We start from the raw sequence: 22,389 nt of genomic DNA on the forward strand, positions 1-22,389 counted from the left end.
CAGCCTTAGGCCACTAAGTATAGAATGACACTAAATAGCAGAAACAAGTACGGTTAAAAACCCTAAAACATTAAAACATTTTCAACATATTAAGCATAGATTTTTTTTTACAGGAGCACTACCAGTGGAATACCAAAGAACAAAATCTGGCACCTTTGTATCGGTTAACACTGGCTATTTTACATTTTTATCTTACATCCTTCTCTTACCACAATAAGAATAATAACAAATCAAACTATCAGTACAAATTTTATGGGTTCAGGCACATAAAGAGTTAAAAGGGAAATGGAGTGGATGAATAGAAAAGACCGTGAGTCTTCTAAATGCACCGGTTGGTACTGGGACATTCTAGAACAGTGGGAGGATGCTATCTTACAAGCATTTCACTACACCCGCAATAACATCTGCTAAATATGTGTATGTGACCAATACATGTGATTACCTGCAACACTGTCAATTAAATGGTCTATGGATCTTAAAGATCCCATAACAGTGAGTGGTCACCTTCGAGCCAGGTATATGGGCAGTGGACACATACAGCGTAGCTGAGTACAAGGAGTGTGGCACCATCTTGCTAAGAGGCTGAATTGAACGACGCGATGAGAAATTGGGCATTCCCTAGGATTCTCACCAACATCTTTCTTCCTTCCCTTCCACCCGGCTACACTCCTCCCAACATCCTAACTTTGAGTCACATCTCCTCTCATGGAAGTTCCATAATGGCCTCTCCCAGGGAGACAGCGTTCTATCCAACGCCCGCCAACTCCTTCTCCTACTATACTGGACTTTCCCCGCTTCACAAGCAGCTTTCAAATATGGGGCATGTTTTTTTCATTTCATCTAGAATCTAACAAAGCTACGGGTGGGATGACATGAGGTGAGCACCAGTGACAAGTTCCTCTTAGGTTTTCAACACTACAGTGGTTTGATTTATACTAATCTCATGTATCATCGCGTAGCCTGGGGACGTGGACAGCTTACTACCAGCGTGCAGTGATTTTCAAACGATAACAATGGACGGTTTTACAGTCTCACAATCATTTTCCTTATAGCAACAAGTCAATAAATGGCGTTGATCATAGCCAGTGCTGAACTGATCTGAACAGTGTGGGAGCTTCACACTGGAGGGCGAAGCTGTATAAACAGTAGAGAACAAAGACAAAGCAGACACAGACAGTGAACATATCAATTGAGGAAGGCATATTAGCATCTCCATGTTCACTACACAATTTTAGCGCAACTAATCTAATGTGCCCATAGACGGGTTGGCCGACAACGTAACGGAAGTTATGCGTCCGCATCAATGTGGCCGGAAGGCGTGCGTTGTTATGATTCCGAACGGACCAATAGCGAGCAACAATGACAGGAAGCTGCCATGTAGGGAATTGTAGGTGGCTCGTTTCATCTTAATATTGATACCATGTCTTGTTTCAAGGTGTTTTGACTGATGTCATGTCTATGCTAATATGGCTCAAATTCGCTAGCTAGCTAACCTTACAACTGTAACCATGTATTTGAGAGACAAATGCTCATTGTGCAAATGTATTTATGTTTTCAATAAACATTTGGAGACTAAATAGAGTTTACATGTTGTCAATAGTTTAAGCCAACACTGTCTGTTTTGTTACTAAACAACCAACCCGTCTATTATCTGAAGGTAAAACACAAGTACAACATGCTGCCCTTGTGTCACCATACATCCAAAATTAGAAAAGAGGGACGGAAAGTACTTCCTCTATGCAAATGCAACAAGCACCGTCTTGACCTTCTGGCCGTGTTAAAACTGCTCAGTCTAGTCTCACTTCAGCCCTCTATTAGAACATGAAAATAAAAAACTAAACTGAATGATACATGGCAGGTAGAAAGTACAGTATAAAACACGAAATAATACAGTCCAAAGTGCTCATATTAGGAGTGTTGTTTTTTCATTTTTATGTGTCTCCTCTAGGGTGGGGCATTTGGGGGTTGGGGGGGAAAGAGTCGGGGAAAGATGTAGGGAGCGTGAGAGGGGTTGAGAGATTGAGGAGGGGAGAATTGGTCAGGCACTGTAGCTAGAGGGTTTGCCTCCTGGTGGAATGGCCCCTAGTCCCTGATGCCCCTCCCCTCAAGCCCTCATTTCCCCTGGTGGCCAATAGGAGTTGTTAACCCAGGTTGGTGATGTTGGCCCTGCCACCGGGTGGCGCCACGATGCGCTGGGTGTTACGTCGAGGAAGGTTGTCATCAACTTGAGCACCTACAAATACAGAAGAGGAGGAGGATGTCAATATCACTGGATTTTCATTGTTATGAAAAAGTTTATCATCAAAGCTATAATAGTGCGCAACTATTATATGACCCTGCTGGTCATCTATGAACGTTTGAACATCTTGAAGAACGATCTGGCCTTAATGGCGATGTACTCTTATAATCTCCACCCGGCACAGCCAGAAGAGGACTGGCCGCCCCTCAGAGCCTGGTTCCTCTCTAGGTTTCTTTCACCATGCTTATACATCTGCATTGGTTGCTGTTTGGGGTTTTAGGCTGGATTTCTGTATAAGCACTTTGCTGACATCAAAAGGGCCTCACAAAGACGTTTGATTGATTGAGAAATAATGACAGATACTGTATCTCTAATGAGATTGATCCACCCAAGTGTTCCTCACCAGATAGGCTGAACCCTGACTGGTGCAGGTTGCGGACAGGCTGGGCACCAGCTGCTGCCTGCTTGGCTGGAGAGGTCTTGGCAGAAGAGGCAGGAGTCATAGTTTTGGGTGTGAGTGACACCTCACAGACAGGCCCGTCATAGAGGCCTCGGGGAACTCCCCTCAGCTCAGCCAGCTGGAAAACAGGGAAGAGGCAGAATAAAGAGTCAAGATCAAACAACCTAAACCTACTGATAGTGGAATGCAACATCCAGCTTGTCAGCAAACAACGTAACATAATACAGGGTATCAACAAAGACTGTAACCCCTAGTTACATCAGTAACAAGCTGGTAATGAAAGACAAAAATGCACAACACAGCCCAGAATGACACAGTTCCATAACAGTGCTGTACCCTGCTGCGAGCCCTTATCCTCTTGTAGACGTAGTCGGGGAAGGGCTTCCGGCCCACGAAGCGGCCGCACCCCTCAGTGGTGTGGAGGTTCCCCTCCTCCAGGACCATCTTACCCTGGCTGATCACCACCAGGGGCGCGCCACGCACCTCCACGCCCTCAAATATGTTATACTCCACATTCTGGAAGAGCGATAGGGGGAGAAAGGAGGAGAGGAAATATAGTATATCATTTTTTCAATCTGACCAATATTTCCATATATCAATCAGCCTCTTATGATTTGTGTGAGTTGATTGGTGTTCAGTACTAGTGTGGTACTAGTGTGCCAGTGGAGCAGTTGTTTTATAGTGGGCCAATGTTCAAATCATTAGCAGTTCCCTATGTGTTTTTCAATGGTTAGATAAATGGCAATTGAAAACCCTTCTGGAGAGAGCATCATTGATGTGCTGGTGAGATTTGAGTCTCTCCAGACAACAGACCATTGATTAAGCCAGGCAGCGAGGAGCAGAGTGTTACAAGGCAGTTACAACAGGGTGTGTGCAGTGGAGAGCAGTGTGCAGTGTGACCAGTGTGACCTCATAAAAGCTACTGGCTGACTAGGCAATCTGGTAGGCTTCACAGGGCTTAGAAACAGCATGAGGTCACACGGAGGCTGGACATCCCACCTCACACGGACGAACACACCACTCTCTCTGAATGACCAATTTTCCACATTTAAATGAGTCTATTTCCTGACCAAACATAAAGAAAGAAACCATAGAACATAGAGAGCTAGAGCAATTAGATATCAAAAACACATATGCATACAGACTGGCACATACAGACACACACACACACAGGCACACACACACACACACACACACACAAACAGTGTGACTTGCCTGCTAACAATCAGAAATGAGATGTTTCAGTACTCTGGCAGAGTTTGAGGATGACATCACTCCCCTGAGTCAACATAAGGCCCACGCCCTAGTGCTGGGGAACCCAACCAATCATACGTGGTCAGGAGTAAGATGACCATAAAAAGACCCATATGGAGTCGTTTCATAGAACTATTACAATTTAACCTATTATGTTCACTTCAATGTTTAAAGATGAACTATTTATTTTTGGGCATTTTCCCAAAGATCAATCTGTGGTAACATGTAATACCATATGGCTGGATATACAGTAGATTGTGCCTTTCTGACTGTACAGTATTTGTGCGTAGTGTGTGACTGGCTGACCGAGTTGTGGCTCTTGGCTGAGATGATCTTGATGACATCTGGGTCCCAGAGTACCAGGTCAGCGTCAGAGCCCACAGCGATGCGGCCCTTACGGGGGTACAGGTTGAAGATCTTAGCAGCGTTGGTGCTGGTGACCGCCACAAACTGGTTCTCATCCATTTTACCTGTCACCTGGATGGGCCAGGTGAAAACAGAGACCAGGCGGTTAACTTTGTGTTGTTAGGACATGTGAGTGTGTAAGGTAAAAATGTGTACAAGTACAAATACACATACTGTACACTATATCTACATCAGTATGTTCCACTCGAAGTACCGTATGTGAGAATATGTGACTGTATTGTATAGTATATAGTATGTATTCATCTCTCACCACACACTTGTCCCAGATGAGGGACATTCTCTCCTCAGTGCCGTTGGTACCCTCAGGGATGAGGGTGAAGTCGTCTTTGCCCACGGCACGCTGGGCAGTGCTGAAGGTGCAGTGGGCACTACCAGTCACCTGCAGGTCCCCACTGGAGAGGAGGGCACAGTGAAAGAGATTAGGATGGGAGAGGAGACATTGAGGGGAGCAAAACAGACTGTGACACCTGGGGTCAGATTGGGATGATTGTCCTACTTGATATTGTTACCATGATAACACTTTACATCATGAATATGGGTATTTGTCCTCATAGTCCAATCCAGTTTTGTTTTTATTGAACCTTTATTCAACCAGGCACGTCAACTAAGAACACATTGTTATTTACAATGACGGCCTGGCAAGAGGCAAAAGGCCTCGTCTGAGATTTTTTTAAACAATCAATGTAAGACGAAATGGACAACCCAGACAGAAGACACAGGCTTGGTAGTGTCAAGGCATTGAGTTAGTGCTCTCACCAGGAGAGCAGGGAGCTGAGATAGTCGGGCGTGGTCGGGTCTGGGCTGAGGGGCGGGGATGTGATGAAGGCGGCGGCCTTGGCCCAGTTCTTGCTCCAATAGTGTGAGCCGTCTGTGCCCAGGCTGGCAGTGATTGGCTCCCCGTACACAACAGTGCCTCCAAGGCCAATCAGAAACATGATGTGATTACAGATTTAAATGATGTTATTGACGCAAACAATATGGTGCCTCTCCCTTCTTTTGGTTCACATGTGTGCATCTTCCCTTCATCTTTCTGTCTGTTTGTATCCTAGCAAACATTCTAGTGTCTCAGTGTCTCACCCTTCTTCCTGGCCTGAGCGATGACATCAGCAGCACTCTTGCTCATCACCTTGGTGATGTAGAGGGGACAATTAGTCTGATTGGCTACTGTCACAGAGCGGTTGACAGCCTCCGCCTCCACCTGAAATAGACACCCAGGGTTCAGAGGTCAAGGTGACCTTGCAAGGACACATTTGGGAAACAAAAAGGGAAGATAAAAACAGAAAGTGGTAGGAAGTAAAATGCTGATGCATCCTACCTCTTCAGGACGGCTCAAGACGTGTCCCTCAGGTCCAGTGATGCCCTGCTCCAGGATACGACGCTGCTCCTGAACGGAAAAGAACAGGCATATTTTAAAATGGTCCGGTGTTAGGTGTAGTAAATAGGGTTTTATAGTCCAGTAAATGGTATATTGTTAGCCCCAGGTCTTACCTCAGCCACGATGTCTCCGTTCTCAGCATGGACCTGAGCGATGGCTCCCAGATCCCGGATCACACTGAACACCTCATAGACCTGCAGAAAAGAACCATGTCAGCATCATCAGACAACCACAGATGGATCAAAGAACAGACACACAGACAAACTTGGCATCTTGTCATGGTTTTGTAAAGTTAATTGAGCATATACTTGTAATGCCAATTTCACACACACAGTATTTAAAACTCATACACTCACAGATGCATCAGTGGTAAAACCAGTTACTGATGTATGACTGATGTATGAGTCTAGTATGAGTCATCGTTTCCCAACAGCCAGAAATGAAATAAAGAGCTATCATCGTTTTCCTTGGGAGACGTGCACTAATTAGAGTATAATGCTCTGGCCTGGGCAGCCTCCATGCATTCCTCAGGCAGCTGCAAAGACCAACACAGGCTGTTTTCAAATGAGCCTCGCGTCCAAGATGAATCTGTTTTTACCAGAGACAGAGACATGGACTGGTGCATTGTTTTATCATCCTTTACACCCTCTGGGGACCCACACAGACATTTATTGCATCAGCCTCCCCATCCACCATCAACTCAGCCCTCAGCCCTCAGCCAGAGCAGGCCATGGGAAGCAGCTGGATTTAAGCGCTAGAGTATATGATGTCATACGGTGTAATTTATTAAGCATTCAGTTTCATTTTGCCACATACCTTTTAATAGTATGGTTAATGAGGTGCGAAATAAATTGAATTCCTTTCATACTATATCCTTAAAGATTATTATAACCGTTAATGATCTTTGTGATGGTAGCGATCGTTGAGTGTTTCCAGTGAAGCAAACAGGGAGCCAACGTCAAAAAAGCTACCGTGTGATAAAGGAAGTCATACCTGAGAGTCAGTAAGCTGGAAAACATCCTTATAAGCCAGATAGACAAGGAAAGAGTTGACACCTGAGGAAAGAGAGGGTGTGTCAGAGGAAGGTACAGGAAGTGGGAAAGAGTTGACACCTAAGAAAAGAGAGGGCGTGTCAGAGGAAGGTACAGGGAGTGAGAAAGAGAAACAAAGAGAGACAAAGACACCAATAACGGTTGTAGAAGAAACAGACTGAGACCCAACTAGGCTGAACAAACGTACATGCTTAAACCAATCTTTGGGAAATGTAACAACCATATACACAAAGAGAAAACACAACTAATCTTAACCTACTATAGGATGTCATATGTACTGGGTGTGGCAATACCGTGGTCCTTGACGAGGGCCTCCATCTCCTCCTGAACTCCCTTGTGCCACTCAGTGATGTCCACATGCAAGGAGTAGTCACAACAGGACTTGCTGTCCGCCCACTCACGCCACTGCTCAAAGGCTGACAGCAGGCTGGCCCCGGGTTCCGGGACCACGTGGTCAACTAGTGGACACAGACAAGTACAATTAGTTAGCGAATTGGTCCTAAAATATTCCTTTGTAATGTTAGGGGTGCTTTCAACTATAATTGATTTTATTTCACCTTTATTTAACTAGGCAAGTCAGTTAAGAACAAATTCTTATTTTCAATGACGGCCTAGGAACAGTGGGTTAACTGCGTGTTCAGGGGCAGAACGACAAATTTGTACCTTGTCAGCTCAGGGATTTGAACTTGCAACCTTCCGGTTACTAGTCCAACAGTCTAACCACTAGGCTACCCTGCAGCCCCAAGCCTTGCCAAGTAGCTCAGATTAAACGGCTATATCTGGGTCTTGCGTCATTTTTTTGTTCTCCATCAGGATGTACTGTACAGCAACTGTAGGGCTGTGAGGTGTGTGAACCATTTACATAGCTGGTTCTGTGGACTTTGCAGTGCTGTCAGCAGGAGTCGGCATTCTGCATGATAGGACAAAGCTATCTAACTCTCCAGGAGTCTGTGTGACTGCTGAGGAGGGAAGGGGACCTGAACAGATGGCATAGTGCTGAGGCATCTAAACTCTAGGAATGCTTCAGGCAGGCCACGCTATTACTGAGCAATTATGAGGAGAGTGGAAAGACAACTTGCAAATGGTTTTGAATGTCTCCCTCATCTACTTTTCACCGCACTCAGCAGCACCTGGTGGCACGCAAGCCTAACACTCTGTAACGGATGGGTCTTTATGGGTTCAGGACTTGGCGCTGCCATAGATCGAGCTGGCACTGCACCCTCCCAATGCTTCTCAAGAGAGGGAAAAGAGAGAGGGTGTAGGTGGGAGTGTACATACTGATCATGGTGGTGCCCCCTGCCAGGGCGGCGCGGGTGCCCTGGTAGAAGTCGTCCACTGAGGTCATGCCCCGGTCGGGCATCTGGAAGCGTGTGTGCACATCGATACCCCCTGGCATGACCATGCGCCCGTGGGCATCGATGATCTTCACCCCACCGGGCACTATCAAGTTCTCGCCAATTTGTCTGAAATCAGAGAGAGAGAGAGAGAGAGAGAGAGAGAGAGAGAGAGAGAGAGAGAGAGAGAGAGAGAGAGAGAGAGAGAGAGAGAGAGAGATAGTTGTAATACGAGTATAATCATTATGACTGCACTTACTCTGTCAACTACTTTGTAAAACCGAACAACGACCATTGTTAGGTGTAATGAATAATAAAGATGGTTCAGAGATAGTTAACCTCTCGGAGGCAGAGCCAGTGAACCTCAGGAGGTGTTGTTGTGAAACTCACTTGATCTGGCCATCCTCCATGTAGATGTCAGCACAGAAGGACTGGTCATCGTTCACGATCTTCGCCCCTTTGATCAGGAGACGATCGCTCTAGAAGATAATCAAAATAATATAACTATTAGTTAGTAAACACATCCATTTCCTCTTCATTCTCACAGAATTGACACAGTGGAGTAAGTGTTCTTTCAGGAAAAGGCTTTAATGCCAGACACCAGAATGTAACACACACAGAATGGCCTGAGACTTTATGTGACCATTTAAAATGAGCTTATGAGGGTGAGTATTGTATTTGGCACCACCCGCAGTACAAGCCACTTTCTTTACAGGAAGCATCGGCTAGCACTGTGCTATTAAGATATTACATCAAAATATAGGGTCTTCATTTGTTTATCCTGTTGCAGGAGAACGTAGCGCATTTGCGCATTTGAGGTTTAAAAAAAGCTTCTGAAGTTTGTGATTTCCACATTGAAATTTCAGACACGATTTTCCCTTACGAAAACGTCACCCCGCTCCTCCGCTCTCTCCACTGGCTTCCAGTTGAAGCTCGCATCCGCTACAAGACCATGGTGCTTGCCTACGGAGCTGTGAGGGGAACGGCACCTCAGTACCTCCAGGCTCTGATCAGGCCCTACACCCAAACAAGGGCACTGCGTTCATCCACCTCTGGCCTGCTCGCCTCCCTATCACTGAGGAAGTACAGTTCCCGCTCAGCCCAGTCAAAACTGTTCGCTGCTCTGGCCCCCCAATGGTGGAACAAACTCCCTCACGACGCCAGGACAGCGGAGTCAATCACCACCTTCCGGAGACACCTGAAACCCCACCTCTTTAAGGAATACCTAGGATAGGATAAAGTAATCCTTCTCCCCCCTTAAAAGATTTAGATGCACTATTGTAAAGTGGCTGCTCCACTGGATGTCATAAGGTCAATGCACCAATTTGTAAGTCGCTCTGGATAAGAGCGTCTGCTAAATGACTTAAATGTAAATGTATGTATCACGACCCTATAAAAATGTCCATGAATTAGAATCTACATAATAATTCACATTTACTGTAACTGCAGGATAATGTTTTTCAAATGTAAGATCCTACATCTGTCACCCACACCATGGCCAAAAGATGCAGATGACTACCTTTCTGACATATTGGGCAGTGTAACAACATGTGTCACTGTCACAGCATTATCTGACGTTCTGCCTTGTTTTGCTCTGTCGCGTCACACTTATATTAGGCTTTGTCCAAGTGAGTTCTGTGTTGATAAGGAACCACGTGTCCTCCCACAATGATCTAGGCTTTTGTTATAAGAGAGTGAGAGAGAGAGAGCAGAGAGCAGAGCTGTAAGAATTAATATTTTAGTTCAATGCACAGATATGAATCAGCACCAGATCTTGGGTGAAGCTCGTTCAACCATTACAGTGTGTGTGTGTGTGTGAAACAGAGTAAGGGACAGAGTAAGGGACAGAAAGTATGTGTTTGGGAGAGAGAGATAGGAGAGAGGAAGCAGGAGTTAAATAGGAACAAAAGACAGATACACAGCAGGTTGTGGATCGGAGCTCAGCAGCAGTCTTAAAGAGAGACTGTGTGAGCAATGCTTCATGCACATCCTAATACAGGGACAAAGTGAATGCAGAAGCAGAACTACAGTGTGCTTATTACAGACAGCTGGATACAAGATGTCGTGACCAGGAACACAATCTGGAATATACATCTTCTACTGGATCATTTACTAGCTAGGCTGATACCAACATGGTTCCAAATTAGGGTGAGGAGTGCACTGATGATACATTGGCAAGCAGCAAAGCCCGCCTGAGGACACGCCCCTCCGGCATCCTCACCCTGACTGGCTGACAGAATAATGGGCATAATAAGGGAGCAATCAGGATGCAGACCTGGTAATCAATCATCCACGCCTCTGTCTCCAGGCCACTTGTCTCTGTGTGAGACTTAGAGAGGGGGGGACCTGACCCCCTGGCACCCCCCCTGCGTTGCCCCAGTGGTGATGGGCTCTTCTCCAAAAGGGGAGTGGCACCATTCTGGTCTTGAGCCCTTTAGCATCCTCCACAAACAAAGGCTGCTCTGTTTGAGTTTCAGCAGCTAGTGTGTTTCCCTGCTAGAAACCCTGGCCCCAATCAGAACTGCTTTCCAAAGGGAAACAATACCTCGCCCCAAAATGCATTTGGGCTAAAGAATAGAAAACCCCTCTCTGTGACATTGACATCCTTTGGTATATTTTCCCCAATAAAGGTGGTTACTTGTTCCCTGCCAGCTAAAAAGCATTTTAAAAAACACAGACACATACACAGAAACACACTCTTTCAAACAAACCCCCAATGAATGTCTTGTTAGAGATGACTATGTCAGGTCTTGGCACATGCATATAAGCAGTTGTCATTTTTGATGACTCATGTGACAGGAGTGATGAACCCAGTCTATTCTCACATCTATGTGGAGCAGAATGCTGTGCTGCAGGGCCTGGCAAGACTCCATCCTGTTTTGGCAACTATTCACTGAACAACTGAGTCATGTGTTTGACTATCATTACATCATTTTCTGTCGTGCCATTAGATGTGTAAACTGGAAGTCTTTACTGAAATCCATTCATACACACTCTTACAAATATGTGTAAGACAGCCATCATGATATAACAACAATACATTCAGTTTTAGATACTCATACTTTACCAAAAACGGCAAGGAAAGTTACAGGAAAAATGTGGTCCCAAGATAACAACAGTCAAGTGCTTTCAAATTCAATCTGCTGTGGAGTATTTCCGTATATAAATGTGTATGTGTAACGGATGTGAAATAGCTAGCTAGTTAACGGTAGTGCGCGCTAAATAGCGTTTCAATCGGTGACGTCACTTGCTCTGAGACCTTGAAGTAGTAGTTCCCCTTGCTCTGCAAGGGCCGCGGCATTTGTGGAGCGATGGGTAAACGATGCTTCGTGGGTGACTGTTGTTAATGTGTGCAGAGGGTCCCTGGTTCGCGCCCGGGTATGGGCAAGGGGACGGTCTAAAGTTATACTGTTACATATGCCTATTCCATGTTTCTTCTTATTTCATCCTATTTAGCCGTTCGTTGTGTTTAACCCTTGTAGCTTTAAGCCCTTAGATCGCAATATCTACTAAGCTAACATATGGAATTGTTTTAAGATGGTCATAAAATGTATCATTTAGCCATTCGATTCTGAATTGTAGGATCTCTGTAGGTATTAAAAAAAATATATACAGTACCAGTCAAAAGTTTGGAAACACCTACTCATTCAAGGGTTTTTCTTTATTTGTACTATTTTTGACATTTTCGACAAATAGAGAAGACATCAAAACAATGAAATAACACGAATGGAATCATGAAGTAACCAAAAAAGAGTAACAAAATCAAAATATAGTTTCTATTTTAGATTCTTCAAAGTAGCCACCATTTGCCTTGATGACAGATTTGCACACGTTTGATATTCTCTCAACCAGTTTCACCTGGAATGCTTTTCCAACAGTCTTGAAGGAGTTCCCACATATGCTGAGCACTTGTCGGCTGCTTTTCCTTCACTTTGCAGTCCAACTCATCCCAAACCATCTCAATTGGTTTGAGGTCGGGTGATTGTGGAGGCCAGGTCATCTGATGCAGCACTCCATCACTCTCCTTCTGGGTCAAATAGCCCTTACGCAGCCTGGAGGTGTGTTGGGTCATTGTCCTTTTTAAAAACAAATGATAGTCCCACTAAGCGCAAACCAGATGGGATGGCGTATTGCTGCAGAATGCTCTGGTAGCAATGCTGGTTAAGTGTGCCTTTAAATTCTAAATAAATCACTGACAGTGTCACCCGCAAAGCAACCCCACAGCATCACACCTCCTCCTTCATGCTTCACGGTGGGAACTACGCATGCAGAGATCTTCCGTTCACCGGTTGGAACCAAAAATCTCAAATATGAACTCATCAGACCAAAGGACAGATTTCCACCGGTCTAATGTCCATTGTTCATGTTTCTTGGCCCAAGCAAGTCTCTTCTTTTTATTGGTGTCCTTCAGTTGAAGTTTTTTGAAGAAATTCAACCATGAAGGCGATTCAGGCAGTATCCTCTGAACAGTTGATGTGATCTGTTACTTGAACTCTGTGAAGCATTTATTTGGGCTGCAATCTGAGGTGCAGTTAACTCTAATGAACTTATCCTCTGCAGCAGAGGTAACTCTGGGTCTTCCTTTTCTGTGGAGGTCCTCATGAGAGCCAGTTTCATCATAGCGCTTCAAGGTTTTTGTGACTGCACTTGGAAGAAAATTTCAAACATCTTGACATTTTCTGGATTTTACTTACCTTCATGTCTTAAAGTAATGATGGACTGTCATTTCTCTTTGCTTACTTGAGCTGTTCTTGCCATAATATGCACTTGGTATTTTACCAAATAGGGCTATCTTCTGTATACCACCCCTACCTTGTCACAACACAACTGATTGGTTCAAACGTATTAAGGAAAGAAATTCCACAAATTAACTTTTAACAAGGCACACCTGTTAATTGAAATGCATTCCAGGTGAAAACCTCATGAAGCTGGTTGGGAGAATGCCAAGAGTGTGCAAAGCTGTCATCAAGGCAAAGGGTGGCTACTTTGAAGAATCTCAAATATAAAATATATTTTGATTTGTTTAACACTGTTGGTTACTACATGATTCCATATGTGTTATTTCATAGTTTTGATGTCTTCACTATTATACTACTATATAGAAAATAATACTAATAAAGAAAAACCCTGGAATGAGTAGCTGTGTCAAAATGTTTCACTGGTGCTGTATATTTGAAGATGCATTTGCAGGTCAGAGAAAGTCCCCATTTGCTTGGCCTGTGACGGCCATCAGCATCATGCTGTGGGAGAGCATCTCTTTTTGATTTTACTGGACCTGAGCCAAACATGACAGTGACCTTCCCTGGATAAGAACAAGTTCCAGCCAAACACAAAAAGGATGTGGACAGGGTTTCAACAACAAAAAAATGATCAATTCAACTTAGACAAATAATATGCCTATGGTTGTTGGTCAATGTTCATTAATCATCTCTGAACAACTAATACAGCCCATACATCGTTGTTAACAAAAATACCTAAATAATAACTGATTCAATTGAGATTTAAGTGTAGAATCAAGTTTTCAAAATGTCCCTATGGTCAAAATCAGATCTGAACCAATAACAAGCCCAGCAGCAGACTAGAGCCTGGATTGGTTAGACTTACTGTATATCAGAGAGATAGACTGAGTGAGGTAGCATTGATCAGTCCTCTTTCCACAGTGTGTGGAAGATCAATCCAGTGTATCACGTGATAGAGGGTTTGGATTAAAACTATACTGATGCCTAAATAAAGCTGCATCAGCAAATTTGAACATTTAAACCATTAGGCAAAAGATGTTAATCTACTGGGCCTGAGCAGCCTTCCTAGATCGAAGACTAATGCTGTCAAATGAGGTAACCAGGCAACAGCATGTGTTGTTCTCTCCCAGCGGAAAACTCCCAGGAAACATGTGCTACAGCTGGGGTGGAGAAGCATCAAGCATGCCGACTCATCTAAATCACAGCCACTGATCCAATAGTTTGTTTCCAGTGGAGGGGAGACCTGAACACCGCCCTCAGACCCCGTCAGCTCTATGTCTCTTGGACCTGGAATTGCTGATGGGTGGCTGTCTGGTTTAAGACACGTAGACTATGACTGTTCCTGTACTCTTAATCTCACCGCACAGACGCTCTGATTTAGAAGTATGGATTTTGTGGAGCCAACAATCTGACTAAAGAAGTACTGTGTAGCGGCCGCCGGATCCTCTTAAAGAAAAAGGAAACATTGCTGGTCAGGAAGCAATCCCAGGTTGCACTGGGGCACCATAAGGCTGAGGTATTGCGTGCATCCCAGTTGCTTTCCTTCCCCTATCTTCCTGTGCCCAGCTGGTGAAGTGGACATAAATACATGCTACCTCACGCTGGAGGGTTTATGAATGGGGATATCCTGGATTATATCTTCTAGCATATATGGCAGGTCACGGTGGCCCTTAGAACCAAGAGTGTGCTTTGTGTAATGTGTGAACATGGAATGCCCCGGGCCACAGTGCATTGCAGGATTACTGTAGGAAAATGGCGGGCTGGAGATGAGCAGTGCCAGGCTGGACTGTCTTTAGTAAGAGAGACTGATATAACAGGAAGAGACAGGGTCTTCTGGGCAAAAAGGCATCCACGGAGGCCTGCACTGACTCCTGAACTCTTGACCCCAGAGCCTGGGAACCACAAGAAGACCCCTCTCAGTAAAAGTATTCATGACATGTCAATCCTGCAATAAAGTCCATCATCTTTATGCAGGAGCCCTTTCAGTCCTACTCTTGAATAAAAATACATCTAAAAAATCTATTTATGTTTCCTTCTTTTTCAACTGTAACTTTGAGTGTATCTGACTGTAAATTAAAATAATCTTATTCATTGAGGAATTGAATGAGTCATCTTTTGAAGGCAGTCCCAGGTGGTGATTTTAGGATGAGATTCATATTTTATGAGGCCCTGAGGTGTGCTGTTCCCCAGTCTGCCTCTCTCTGCAGTCTGCAGCTGACCACTACAGCTGATGACGACAGCCTCATACTGCAGCCTGCCTGCTGTCCTTTGTTAGGCCTTTGACTTTCCAATCTGTGTGTGTGTGTGTGTGTGTGTGTGTGTGTGTGTGTGTGTGTAGAAACAACGACACAATTGGATTAATTTGCAATACAGAAAGTAGCATCCATCCCTTGTGTGTATCTGTGTGTTTGGTTTTACAGTGAATTGTTTAGTACGTTAGATTTACCCTACTTTGTTCTTACTCTGTCTCTTTCCCTGGTCCAGAGTATACATTCTATATCCGTTTAGAGTTAGCTTGATCACTGTTGGGGCTACTATGGCTCCTACTCCTCTGATTTAACACTTTAACAGTTAGGCTCATCGTGGAGTCTACTCCAGAACTGGATGAAGACAGAGCCCGGAGCAAGAAGATGAGAACGAATGAAAGAGCTTCTCTTTGACTGTGCACACAGCTGATATACAAAAGCAAACACATTCATACACATGGTCATCAATCTACCTTGAAACAGTTGATATGACAGTCAATTAGACCCAGTGACACGCCCTGGCCACTGGTCCTGGGACCGATGGCTATGTTATGGGTAAATTAATGAAATAAACAAGGACAGGGACGACCTGGATAAGCAGCAGATTGTTGGATTATAAGGGGATTCTGTGGTTCCATAAGTGTGTGTGACTGAGGCTGTCTCTAAGACAGACAGACAACACACAGTGTGCTCATTGCTCCCTGCCACAGGGGTGTGGCATAGTAACACACACTGCGGCTGTGTGTGTGTGTGTGTGTGTGTGGACGTGCTTAACTATACTTGTAGGGACCAGAAGTCCCCACAAGAATAGTAAACAAACAACAATTTGACCAACTCGGGACATGTTGCTAGTCCCCACAATATCAAATGCTATTTCTAGGGGGTTTGGGGTGAAAGTTAGAATTAATTATAATTCAATTTAGGATTAGTTTTAGTTTTATGGTTAGGGTTGGGAGCTAAGGTTAGGGTTAAGGTTAGGTTTTCGGGAAAAGGTTAGAGTAAGAATACGGGTTAGGAGTTAGGGAAAATAGGATTTTGAATGGGACTGAATTGTGTCCCCCCACAAGGTTAGTTAAACAAGACTGTGTGTGTGCATGTGTGAATAGATCATTAGTGAGTTAGGCCTGGCCTGTTCCCTTCACTGAGTAATGCAGTATCCACATAAGCAGGGTGTAGGATATGGCAGGAGTTTAGGGCAAACCTGCTCCAGTTGTGTCAGACTCAGCCAGCCTGACAGCTTGCTGGAGTAACCCACCAGGATGCCAGCCAAAGCCCCTTTCAAAGTGCTTTCTTTGTCCACACCAAAGCTCATGCACACACAATGAGGAGAGGCGCTCTCCCCCCAAAACCTTAGACTGTTAAAGATCTTTCTTTAGGTCATATTTTCGATGAAAGGGTAGGTTTTATGACATGTGGGCCTAATGTCTTTTATACGGGTGTATTCAGGTATGGGATCATTGCAGTGGGGTGGGGAACCATGAGGGTCAGTAGTTTATTGTAACCATGAGGAGTTCATAGACCAGTACAGTTTAGTAGAGACGAAAACCTATTAATGATCCAGTTCAGCGAAATCAATATGGAAAAACAGTAGTCTATAGTTTTTGCCCCTTCCCCTCCATTACTGTGAAAGCTAAGAGACGAGGAAGGAAATTGGAGCTACTGCCGCCCCTCTCCCATTCTTCTTCTCTTTCCATTATCCTATAGGCCTACCGCCATTCTCTCTTCGCCATGATTTCTCCCGGCTCCCGGGAATAACCTGGGGGAAAAGACCAGGCTGCCTCACCTAAACCACACAAAATCCGTCAACAATAACGGCCTGCATTCCCTTGCCCCGCCTTTAAATAAAACATTTAACCGAATTAACCGAGTTTGCATTGTGCAGAAAAGCGAACCCGACATTGGAGCGGCTGGGCGGTTGCGAGAAAACTATTGCATTTGCTCCACTCGTTGGCTTGCGGTGATAAACGGCCAGACACCGTTCCCTAACAAAGAACATCGGCGTGGAAATGTAATAACGCGGGACCGCGAAACCTCAGCAGTGCGCTGACTACCTTTTATGCGTGAAAATTATTCACGGACAACATGGATTTCAAGGATAGTTTTACAATAGCCATGTGATATAGCTTATTCAAACGTGGACAGTCAACCACAGGCTTACATGTCAAATAAAGACAATTGAAATAATTCCTTGAAATAGATGCTCTGAAGGATCACGTGTGTTGACCCGATTTTATTTATAGGCACCTTATTAAAGGCCTATAACCAAGAGCTCGTGCAGAAATGATTTCACAGCTGATGCAAACAGGTCCTTCACCTCTGAGATGTAGGTCTACCCGAGAGAGCATTCAACTACGGACCACATGCCTAATTTCACCAATGCCTGACTGGTGAGTGGCGAATGTTGTAGGTTAATTAGTTACATGCACAATGTTCATTTCGTTCAATGGAATGAATACATGTTTTCCTAACTCACTGTAATGCGGGGAATGTTCTTCTTGCCCTGATAGCCTTGCCCAGACATCTTCGCTGTTCTGTTCTTGCTGCACTTAGTGGCCCGCTATCAATTGAATGGATGTTCAGAATACTGAGGCGCGCCGGGTGGATAAGGCCGGTGTGGAATCGGCAGAAAAAAATAGCTGCAAAGAGTGGGTACAATTCCAAAAGGAGTCGTGCGTCCTAAAGCGGGAGGCCACCGCTCGCAGAATCTAGGAAATGAATCGCAGCTCCAGATCACGTCTTCTCTCCTGTTCTCCGCCGATGCACCAAACCTTGCCAGACCGACTCAGACACATAGGGAGGGAGGGACATATACTATGGACGAAGCCCAACGTGCATGCGCAGAACCCCGCCCTGATCCATTGAGAAGTCAGGCACTATGCCGTTTCCAGTACAGTAGTAGGCTCCAGCTAGCTACACCACTACTGGCTGCCCTGGATATAAATTAATGTCATCGTTGAAGAATCTGGCGTAAGAACGTCATCATAACCACACAAAAAGCATAGATCAACAATACAAAGAGATATACTGGGGCGGCAGGTATCCTAGTGGTTAGCGCGTTTGGCCAGTAACCCGAAAGGATGCTACATCGAATCCCCGAGCTGACAAAGTAAAAATATGTTCTGCCCCTAAACAAGGCAGGTAACCCACTGTTCCTATGCCATCGACTTGCCTGGTTAAATATTTATAAAAAAAAATACTTCTAAGGTATATAAAACATTATATAAATGTATGAAAAAGTATCAGATTGTGAGAAATTAGTACATTAGACTACTCAAGTAATGGAATATAAATCAGAGGATATCTGCAGAGAGTATTATAGTAGTAGATGATCTGTCAGAGGTGTGTGCTTACGTACATTAGCTTTTTTTCCCACCGAGCTATAGCCTACACCCATTGCAGATGGACCCTATGGAACATCAATCTCGGCCAGCTCACAACAGGAACTACTCCCTCTGATGGCTACTCCACCCAGCATAACAGGAAGTTATGGCCCATCACAGAGCCTGATGGGAAATGTAGGCAAACTTCACCTGATAATGTCCCGTCTGTTGAAAGGTGATTTGAAGGATCACTGTGTGCTATCCTTGCTCTGGATTTGCTTTCCCTATAGTCAAGTCAATAGCCTATGAAACCTTATTTATTTTATTTTATTTCACCTTTATTTAACCAGGTAAGCAAGTTGAGAACAAGTTCTCATTTACAATTCGACCTGGCCAAGATAACATTAAATACAACGACACAGAGCCTATGAAACAGTAAAAAAAATATATATTTTTTATATATTATATTATATATTATATAATATTATATTCTTATATTTATATAAGCCTTATATTCTAGGCCTGGTAGGTAATGGCTAAATAACCAAGTCATTTTATGCAACTGGTAGTTTATGTTGCAACCCAGTATCCTACAAAATACCCGGAGAGGGTGCCGATACTGAAGGTACCAGATTTACGTGTGGACCAGGCGAAATGTGGAAGCTATACCATCTGCAGGGACCAGATCTCGTTTGGAACTGGCGAAATGTTTAAACTATATCAGTTGACCATGCGCGGTGCTGTTTCACCCATTTCAACCATTTTGTATACAGGCCCATTGTTCTGTTTTTCAATTATTAGGTTAAAATAATTCCCTGATCGATATTAATTGATGATGGTAATAATATAAATAATATAATATTTTGGTCGTTTTTACTCTGCTGTTGTCTGAATATTTTTATTAGAATATAATTCATTTTAAAATGAGCAGTAAACATGTTTGAGGCTTATTCACACTGGGAGATGTATTTTTGTAAGTGTATATTTTGTATCTGCAATTTGGTGTAATATAAATGTTTTATTAACCAGTTTTGTGTCAATTTTTCCTAATTTAGAATAATGGTTGTCACGTTTCGAACGCAGTAATTCAAGAGTTCGGCATAATTAATTGCCCTGGCATTGATTGATTGAGTAAAGGCAATAGCTAAATGGTTTGGAAAGCGACTTGACATTTTTTTAACCGATTGGGAAGTTTCTAGAGATCCCAGTGAACTCCTTTCTGCATGACTGTGTCGGTTTATTTCTGCTTTATCTGTGGGAGCCAGACAGACATACATATATAGAAGAAAGAAAGAAATACATTTATTTTATTTCATTTCATCCAGGGTGACAAAGCACAAAAATCTGTAGCTCTTACCCTGTCATCCAGGTTTTGCAGGGCTGATTTTCCTCTGCTCTCCCGTATCTCGACCCTTGGCTGGGAGATGTCCGTCTGCCTGTCAATGACCTGTCCGTCACTCCTTCTACTGCCCCCAGGCAGTGACTGGAAATCCAACGTCTTGCTGTCGCCAGAACCTTCAACTGGACAGAACATGCCACAGAATTTCTGCCGTGGCATGGGGCTACCCGAGCCCATGTTCTTGAAGAAGGCAGGGACTTCCCCGGTAGTCGACATGATTGCACAGCGGGGTTGATGAGTTCTGATCCTTTGTAGCGCTGCTTGCGAATTGCGAACCCTAAGCTTGGACAGCCACCGCCTTGCCGGTTGATAGCGCAGGTGGTCGTCCCTGAACGGTATCAGCGCTGGATGAAAATACTCTGTCTGTCCTCAGTGCGAAAGGGAAGAATATCATACATCATAATTTAATAGGAAAGGTGCGACATTATTTTATCTGTAAAATCGAAAATAGCTAATTATTTGCTAATGCAAGTCCAAGTATTTCCTTAGCTCATCTCAAGCAATTACACAGAGATGCACCAAATGTTCACTATATCCTATCATTTTCTATACCCATACGATTTTGAGACCAAATGTAATCTCTTGCACTCACATCATTGCTTTCTCATGTAGATAGAAAATACTGTATAACACACAGCCTAAATGCAAAACATGAATAAATGATCCAGTAACTTGCCCAGCCTAGTAACCTAATTCCCATCCCAATGCGCAATGAATGAATGAGGTTGAGATATGCTGAGAAGATTTACCTTTAAGATGCGAGCAAACTCCACAGTGTCTGGTAAATGGTGCTCAGATATAGCTGGAGGATATCAGAGCCGTCTGTCCGGAAGTAATGCCCAAAAATGAACAGTGCACTCACTAGCATAGGACAGACAATGCTTTCTTAATCAAATGTAGCTCATCTGTTGCCCCAATCGATTAAGAGTAGCCTACTACTTAGAGGGGTATGACGTCAATCAAAAGCCTCATACACTGGTCTGGTCTTAATGTGATTTGCACCGGAGAGGTAGTGAGAAAACTACGTCAATAAATGTAACTATTGGGTTAAATTGTGGCCAACTGAAAACTTCGAATCTTCAGAATGGGGTCAAAAGGCAGTCAGAGAAACCTCTGACTTTTCCACGTCACACACCGCTCAACAATGAAGGGCGCTGTCCCTTCAGCACCACCCCATCCACATATGTGACTGGGCAAGTCTTCTGCACTAGTGGCGCTGAGAGCTCTGGCAGCAGTTGTTCATGTTCTGAATTCTTCCTGGCTTGCTCACACGTGGAAAAAACATGACTCAACTATATTCTGAAAAAGAATTGCGTTTTAACTTTTAAACATTTTCCTCAGTATCACAAAATCAGACTTTTATTTTATTTTATCAGTGTCCACTGATATTTCTTATATAAATGAATGCAGATTGTATAGGCCTATGTTTAGTTACATGATGATCATAAGTTCTCATGGGCATTTATGCATACTTGTACATTTGATGACATTAAATTGTATTTTTTCGATTACATAACATGTTATACATGGTTTCTTGTAACAGCATTAAGACAAAAGCTAGATCAGGCAGTATCACACATGATAATAACGTTCAGCAGAGTCAGAACACAGTTTGCCCATCTTGGAAGGACACAAGGCCATTTTGTTCTCCTGTCAAGACAGACAGAGCCAAGGCCTAGTTTCCATAACAACATAGTACAAACTGGCCTGGCTGCTCTCCAGGGGGGACATCGGGGCCCGTGTCTGGGTGAGCATTAGGGTTGTCTAGGAAAGGGCAGAATGGAAGAGAGGAGTGGATGATTGGATGTCAAAGAGGAGTTTTTATGTCCAAATGCAAACAATAAAAGTATGTCCACACAACCACACCCAACAATCAAGAGTAGTGAGTAGTGAGAGGCCTGTCACTGTGGTGGCCTTTCATACTTACGTACAACACTCTGTAATAAAGAGGGAAGAGGGAGGGACTTGGATAATAAGAGAGAAAAGTGGGCAGTTTGACAAAAAAACTGAAGGGGCCCCATGTCTGACCTCTGGGTATTCCACCAGCATAGTATGGTCCTGGCATTACGAAAACAGATGGTGTTCAAGGAGTCGTAAATCCATATTTTATGCACTGTCGCTTCTGTTACACTGCCACAGATAACACATATCTAAACATCCCCCAATGGATAGAGAATGTGTTTCTGTGTCTGGATTAACAGGTAGTGCACAGCAATGATCACTGTTTTCTGTGGTAACAGACACACACACACACAAATAAACATTATGTTGCTCTCCATTCCTCCTCCTACCCCATCCCATCTCCTCCTCCTACACAATCCCCATATGGAACCTCAGAACACCTGCTTCCAGCCAATCCAGAGGCGGCAAGTTCCCCAGCTCCTCCCATTGCAGCTTGTGGTGTTACCATGGGTTACAGGGTGGTGGCCAGCTCTGTGTGTCGTTTTCTAGTGAAACACAACACTCCATATCTCAACAGGCTTTTACTGATATTATCTAAAGAAAAAAGGGAGATGGAGGAGGATGTACATATAATGAACAAAAA

General features: G+C 44.0%; 1 protein-coding gene across 2 annotated transcripts; it reads right to left on the reverse strand.

Annotated features, from left to right (window-relative positions):
- Positions 1–2,047: 2,047 nt before the first annotated feature.
- LOC115101232 (dihydropyrimidinase-related protein 2) lies at positions 2,048–20,203 on the reverse strand. 2 transcript variants are annotated; one of them, XM_029620565.2, is made up of 14 exons: positions 19,803–20,203; positions 8,531–8,619; positions 8,085–8,269; positions 7,100–7,264; positions 6,748–6,809; positions 5,868–5,948; positions 5,695–5,763; positions 5,457–5,577; positions 5,136–5,292; positions 4,630–4,771; positions 4,260–4,430; positions 3,036–3,215; positions 2,643–2,817; positions 2,048–2,233 (listed from the first exon to the last, which is right to left on the reverse strand). In XM_029620565.2, exons 1-14 carry the CDS (start codon positions 20,058–20,060, stop codon positions 2,142–2,144), a joined length of 1,947 nt encoding a protein of 648 aa, XP_029476425.1. In that variant the 5' UTR covers positions 20,061–20,203; the 3' UTR covers positions 2,048–2,141. The 2 variants fall into 2 exon arrangements, with proteins under 2 accessions (XP_029476425.1, XP_029476427.1); XM_029620567.2 differs by lacking the exon at positions 19,803–20,203 and adding an exon at positions 17,599–17,866.
- Between the last annotated feature and the right edge of the window lie 2,186 nt (positions 20,204–22,389).

Source organism: Oncorhynchus nerka, linkage group LG19, assembly GCF_034236695.1.
Source record: "Oncorhynchus nerka isolate Pitt River linkage group LG19, Oner_Uvic_2.0, whole genome shotgun sequence".
Lineage (NCBI taxonomy): Eukaryota > Metazoa > Chordata > Actinopteri > Salmoniformes > Salmonidae > Oncorhynchus > Oncorhynchus nerka.